Consider the following 7500-nt stretch of genomic DNA (forward strand, 5'->3'; position numbering starts at 1 on the left):
CAAAAGTTTGGGCACCCCTGGGGAACATTTTAACAGTTAAGCAAGAGGAAGATTAAATCTCCAAAAGGCATGAAGTTAGATGACACATTCCCCTACATTTTAAACAATATAATCGTTTACCCCCTTCTTTTACATTTTCAAAATGACAGAAAAGGAAAAGGGCCTGCAGCAATTGGTCTAGCCACCCTGCATAGAATAGTAGGAGCATCCCCTTTGGAAACCATCACAGCACATATAGTAAAAAGCTTGTCTGATACCTTGGTCAAAGTTATGTGAGAGCTCAAGTCTCCTGGGTTTCCCTTTTTTTTGCAGGATGCTGCTTTATTTCTCCTTTTCACTCTAAAATTGTAGAAAGCATAAATAATACACTGACATTGCTTAAAATATTGCAAAGTAGTGTTTCATGTTTAACATAATCTTCCACTTGCTTAACTGTTCACATTAACAGACATTTTGATCAGGGGTGCCCAAACTTTTGCATGCCACTGTATAATTTAATTCAAACGTGTTCCTTTTAATTGATTTAATTTTTAGGAGCGCTATTATAAGTAGAAATAAGCTTGTAAAGTTACTTGTTATGAATGAATGTTTGATAAAAGCATATATTCCGAGCAAATTCATAATTTCTCATTCAAAAAATACATTATCATCATTGGTTCATTGGGTACTGGACAGTAAAGGATTGACACATAGGCTACTGTGTGCTCTGGGTGACTCCAAAAATTTGCCAACAGGTGGCAGCAAAGGCTTTATCTTAAGATAAATAAAGGCAGTCATCATGAAAACAGACATAGCTAGGTCCAGTCTGCACATATTTTTCTGATTTTTTTCTATGGTTGCACTCAGGGACCTAGAGCTGTAGAACGTTGACCGGAATTCTCCTTTAAACCTAAAATGAATTAAAACCTATAAACATTATTTTCTGTGTATTTGTCTGTTTGAGTGTGTGATAGATATTTCAGAAAAAGGACATTGTTTCCAACTGTGCGTACATGAAGAACAATATAGGTGACAATTAGCTTGAAGTTTGTGTTATGTTGTGTGTGTGTTTTTACATTAAGGGTAATGGTATCCTGTTGAGATTGATTTTCTGTTCAACATACATGTATATGGGTTAAACCCTGAACACTCTACCTCTACACCCAGTTAACATGAACTGTTTTCTTTTTTTGTCACATAGACAGTATAAGTTAATCACAGTGAACTGACTGAACATTCAAAGTTTTAATATAACAATTTAATCATGAGTGGATGGTTTTTAAATCAGGCACAGCTTGAAGGCCAATAACACAGTAACAAACAATGCAGTTATTCACAGTGCAAAACTCAAGTGATCTTCATCTGAAGGAAGGTCAGATCTTTACAGTTGTGAATATTATGAGATTTGAATCTAAAAAGATACAGAAGACCTTTTTCGTACCACTGTGGAATCAAGAGGGGAATGATCCATGTTTGGCTTACAGTTACATGGGTCCCTCAAGAGCCTGATGCAGAAACACCACATGCAACAAGTAAAACACGAACAGGTAGGACATCCGAGAAGTGCAGGAGATGAGATTAAAGTCTTGTAACTCAGATCAGGAGGCCATGCCACTTTGCTATTGGTTGACGGACTGAGCGCATCATCAAGCTCCAGTGCTCATCTTCTGAACTCTTGTCCTTTCCCAGAGTTAACTGCCCCATCAGATGCTTGGTTGATTTCCTATTCATGCGAGTCTCATAGACAGAGACTGTAATTTTACATTGTTCAAGAGGAAACTCTGGCAGGGAGAACATGAGCACCTCATTGAAGACAGTCACCAGGCAGCGGGCCACTACAGAGGTCTTTTGGTACCTCAGTCTGCACTGATTGCACTGGATGCTGATCCTGGCATACAAGGCTGTACAAGACAAGGAAGGCAGATTAGTTACTATGTGAGACTGTATGTGTCTGTGTCTGTGTATGTGACGGCTGGTGGCTTTATTATTGTGAAGACATATGGTTCCTACCTGCTTCTGAGCATATCTCACTGAGAGCTGTTTGGATCTTTAGCAGACCGACCTCCAGCCTCTGAGAAGTGGGAAGAAACTTCAGCGAAAGTAGGACCTCTCCTACAAAATCCTGAAAAGAAAGAAACTCGAGTTCTTAGTCACTGAAATCAAGTCTAAAATGATTGTGAGCAAAAAATCTGATATTTATTGTTTAAGCTGTTCACCAGTCAAAAACTCTATCTAGCTATTCTCTGATTCCTGCTCAAGGCTTGCTTCATTTCTTTTCAAGTATTTTTTTTTCTCAATTGAAGCACAGTAGTGGGATACAGAGTGGAAACCCTATTAATACCAATAATCATATTAGGGGATATATGACAGAGTTAAATATAATAGCAAAAAGAAAGCTGAAAATAATAACATATCCATATTATAACATAACAGCAAATTTTCTATTGTGTGTCAAAGTATATCACAGATTTGATTTTTCATTATGATAAATGTGTGTTTGCAAACATAATATCTTCTACCTTCTGGGGTATCTGCAGATCCTCTTGTAGCTCCAGAGGGTAGGAGATGTTGAGCTGCCCTAGAGGAACCCTCACCTCTCCCAACACTGAGTGTCTAGAGAATTTATCAAAGTCTCTCACCTGAGATGTGCACACGCACACACAAACACACGCGCACACACACACACACACAGAAAACCATACAACTTAAAAAACAAAATAAAAAAACAACAGCATTTTTTAGAATTAATGTTAGTGCATGTGTACTGCACAACCTCCATCCTGAGGTTGATGTGATGAAGCTCATCTTTATCCTGTTGCAGAATACAGCTGAACTGATCTCCAAATAAAGGGTTACAGCTGCCTTTCACAACACGAGTCCGCCACTCCTGCAACACTGTCCACAGAACAGCTGACGTCCTTTCACCCTATAAGGATCACAGCAGTAATCCATAACATCCTCATCTGTCAAAGCTGCTTTAAAGCAGAAGTGAGTGGTCCGGTCGTTTTCGCTAATGCTGCGTTCCAGGCAGGCTTTTGAAATCGTAAATTACAGCTTCAAGTCACAACTTACGACTTTGTAGCGTTTCAGGCAACCCACTCGTGTTTTTCCGACCTGTTTTACCGGTGAAAGTCACTATAACGGCCACTCGTAACTTCCGACCGGTGAACTCGTACCAGATCGAACTGGTACCACTTCACGGTCGGAAAAATACGAGTTTCCTTGAACGCACCATAACAGTCCTCGACGCTACGTCACCACATTCACGGCGTTCCTTGGCTGTACACACAGCCCTGCATGCCGTTCTCTCTCCTCATTGGATAAAAACTGTAGGATACGATAAATGTTTTCTCTTCGGCTCAGAGCAGAGCAGAGGGACTGAGAGACCCGTGTTTCAGTCCAAACACTCTATGTAAGTGATTGCTGTCGGAAGATATAACTATTTAAGACTTATATTAACACAAATATATCACTCACTTCTGCTTTAAGCAAAATCGATACAAAATGCAATCATTTTAATGCCCTAAAGTCAAAAGCATAAAAAGAAAAGAAATTTACATGTCAAGTACATAGGCTATGTGGTAAACAATGAACACAGCATTACCTCCTCATCCTTAGAGCTGTCCACGTCTACTCCTAGTGATCCTGCCCACATGAGTCTTATCTTGACAAATGGCTGGAGGCTGCAGCTCTGGCTCTGTTCCAGAAGACCCTCCACCTGTAAAACCGTGACCACCAGGCGGGACTGCAGTTGGTCATAGTAGACAGAGAACCGTATCGATCCATCCACCTGGTAAAAGATTTTGTGTTAGGGAATATGCCAAGCACCCACTGCACAAATTGATATTGCCAGTTGAACCTTTTGGAGCAGAGCCTACAGCAGCTCCCACGCTGTGCAGCTCGCTGCCACTGACAATTTGCCAAGCACCCACTTTGGACTATGCCCGCTAATTGTGTTTGGTCTTTCTTTATTTGTTATCTGTTGTTGTTGTTGTTTGTTAAGCGACCTTGGGTTTCCTCAAAGGTGCTATATGAGTTAAAGTTTAAGTTATTACTATAATTTATTATTTTCTTTCAGTGATCCATGTCTGACAATCTGGTTTGTTTTCCAGTGGTATGTAAATACAGTAGTACAATAGTATAGTAGTAGTGTATAGTTCTGCAGGGACTGTGTAGAAAACAAATCTTTATAGACTATCTATCCCCTGCCTCTTCATCTGTAGCCACCATAAGGTTTAGAATAAAGTATATGAATCAAAATGTCATCTTTTAATTACCATTTAGCATGCATGCAAACTATTGTACATTAGACCAGTTTCCAAGTGGGACCTAGCCTGACAAGCCAGACTATATCATGAAAATGTATAGTCTATAGTTGAAAAAATATCATTAAAATGTATAGTCTGGCAACGACCGGTAGACCTCGGCTCAATCCAGGGGGTAGCGCTACGACTAATCAGAGCAAAGAGCAGGATGACGTCGGTAGATTAAACTTTTCCCATATCCCGTCGGCAAAACACCAAATACATCCTTCTTCGAAATGAATGACTTGAGTGCAGTTTCTTGCTCAACTTTGGAAGAAAATGACAACGCCGATTCAAACGATTCCTTTGCCAAAGCCATCTTGTCATGTTTTTCACCGTCGCACTCGCAAGTATGTCGTCATCGCGTTAAACCCGCCCAACGACTCTCTAAACAGATAGAGCGCTGTGATTGGTGAACACAAACGGTGTTCGAGACTCAAAAAGTTCCTATGGCTCATTTCTAGACCCACCTACGGAGCAAATATATTTGCTGCAGCTAGGGTGCGTCTAGATTTCTAGGCTAAGTGGGACCAATTTGGAAAGACAAAGTTGTAAGGAAGGAAGTTTTTTAAAGATAAGAAGTGCAGGATACATCAATATCTGTTACCCTCTTAGTGTCGTCCTGCTCTCCCAAGTCTCCATCTGCCTGGCTGGATCCTGAGGCGGGGAACGAGGTCTGAGACAGACACCGACTCAGCCTGTGAACCTCAGTGCTGACATCCGACACCTGAGTAACACATACGCACCACATCTATCAGTGGTAGTTTTAAGTAGAATTATGCATAAAGTGTTGGACCAATTGATGAAAGAACCACTTCTATTTTGGTACTGATTTGGTTCAATTATTTTCCCTTAATGATGCAAGAAAATGTATAATTTTCTGGAAGGAAATTGAGGTAAAAGACATGTAAGGCTGTTTGACTCTGGTGAAGGGACGCGCTCAACTGGGAACCATTTTAATAAACAACTACAGCACCTCCAGCTTTTATTTGACTAGAGAAAAGTCCCAACTCTTTTTTTGTTTGAACAAGTGTGCTCATTAATCTTTATGTACATAGACTGTGCTGAGTTTTGGTTGCATCTCTCCAGACTACAAGGTTTGAACAAAATAACAACACCTACCAATATAAACCGATATTTTACAAACAACATGAAATTAAAAGCACATGTTTTGCTATTGTACCCTTGTGTTGCAATAAATTGATGTCTAAATGCTGCTCTTTTTTCAACCATACTGTAACAGTAGTGCATTCATCCATTAGTCTCGGTTTTTCATCCACATCTTTTTTTTTACCTGTGTATGTCAAGTCTCTTAATTCCTTGTTTTGTTTGCTGCTATCCATGAGAACACCTTTCTCTTTGTTACTCTGCTATTATTATATAGTGTTTATCATTCTGAATAGGCCTCTAAATTAAGACATTTAAACTGCATTTCAGGGTGTCATTTCGCTCGGTAGGTAGAGCAGGAGCCTCATATGTGAGGCTTTAGTCCTCGCCGCACGACCCCAGTAAGATTCCCCTTGGCCCTTTGTTGATCGTCCTTTCCTATCTCTCCGTCTCCCCATTTCCTGTCTCTCTACAGTTGTCCTGTCGATTAAAGGCCTAAAAGCCCCCCAAAATAATTGAAAAACAACAACTGCATTTAATTTTCTCATGCTCATGTTGATCTGCTGAATTATTTAATTGCCAAGTGTAATGCGCAAGTCTTATCTCAATGCACTCATAATCACAGCGCATAATTCAGATTCACCTCACTAACTGTGCGTTCACACCAAAAGCGTTGGGGGTGTTTCGGCGGCCAGAAGTCATTCATTTTCAATGGAGACTGGCGTCAAGGGGCGTCGACACGCGAAGAAGTGTCGAGAGCGTCAAATTAGAAGTTGAGAGAAGTTCAACTTTATGCAAATGAGGAGCGTCGCGGCGGCGGCGGCAGCCAGTTGCAAACCGGGAGTCTCACAGCGGGAGAAATTGAGAGCGCCTGAGTGGACACATCTTCCACGCTGCTTGAAAGTCCCACCCCTTTCGCCGCCGGCCGCTGGAGCTGAACAGAGCGTTGAAAGCACCTGCTGCCCATGCTGCTGACGCTCCCGACGGTTTTGGTGTGAACGCACCATAAGACAAACATCCAGGCACAAGGGACTGTCCCCTGAGCATTAAAGGTGCCATATGTAAGAATGTGGCCAAAAACGGTTACTGCAGTCAAATTCAAAACAAAGCGATCTCGTTTTTTCTCCCAGCTGTAGCGGCAGCTCAGTGGAAGCAGACCGGAGGCTGAAATGCCACTGACGCCGCCGTGACTGGGAGAGAGGGCTAGGTGGCGCAACATGCCAACACGTAAATTCAAAACATAAACATGATTTGCAGTCTGCAAAAAAAGATTTTTAATGCGAATACTCTGGCTGTACTATTGTTGTTGGTGAGTTCATCATGTTATATGAACATTATTCCTGAGTCTCTGTGACATATTAGGAGGATTTTACGGCCAGTTGCTTTAGATTTCTTACATACTGTACCTTTAACTAAAAGGCAGATGCTTTGTATAAGTTTTTCCATCAGTGGCTTTGCTCCAATAGGTTTATGGTTGTGACTTTGTGCTCCATGGCAGAATATACAGTAAGTCTCCACCATATCACCATCTCCTCTTACCTTAGTACTTGGAGCTCCTGAGTAGTTTCCCGCTGCCGTTGACTTTTCATCTGAATACAGCTGATCACTGTTCACTTAAGTAAAATGAGTCACAAATTTGCCTTTGGTTATTTCTGTATCAGTCAGACAACAAACTTCATCAATCTGTGCTGTACCGTTTTGGGACTGTAAACTCACCCATATCTTGTCGTGTGTATGTGGTCTGTCTCTGGGTGCAGCATCTGAAGGTCTGCCAGGCCAAGATAGCCAAGGCCAGAAGGAGGAGGGTGACAGAAATGCCCAGGATGCAGTACTTGACTGTGTCTGACAGCGGCATTTTCAGCTCTCCAGCAGCAGAAAGCAACCTCAGAGGAGGTGGATAGTCCATAGTGATCATGACTCTCTGCCTCCATGTGGTCTGCAAAACATCAATATATAGTATGTAAAGACCACTGGATTACTAGGTGGCTTTATGGACCACCTTGCAGTTGTGTTATAGTCTCAACCATCAAACAACAACAGAATTAGCAATAAGCAATTTCTGCTCGCTCATATAATCAAAATACTTGTTCACAATATGTAGAATTACGAC

The 7500-nt window shown here is 41.3% G+C and overlaps 1 protein-coding gene across 1 annotated transcript; it reads right to left on the minus strand.

The window, feature by feature from the left end:
* Window positions 1–1572: 1572 nt before the first annotated feature.
* syt19 (synaptotagmin XIX) lies at window positions 1573–7296 on the minus strand (the record flags this gene model as incomplete). Its single annotated transcript, XM_083974347.1, has 8 exons — window positions 1573–1880; window positions 1990–2101; window positions 2499–2618; window positions 2753–2905; window positions 3584–3769; window positions 4891–5010; window positions 6930–7003; window positions 7107–7296. 8 exons carry the CDS (start codon window positions 7294–7296, stop codon window positions 1573–1575), a joined length of 1263 nt encoding a protein of 420 aa, XP_083830473.1.
* Window positions 7297–7500: the final 204 nt, after the last annotated feature.

The sequence above is a fragment of the Trachurus trachurus genome, assembly GCF_905171665.1.
Source record: "Trachurus trachurus genome assembly, chromosome: 6".
Lineage (NCBI taxonomy): Eukaryota > Metazoa > Chordata > Actinopteri > Carangiformes > Carangidae > Trachurus > Trachurus trachurus.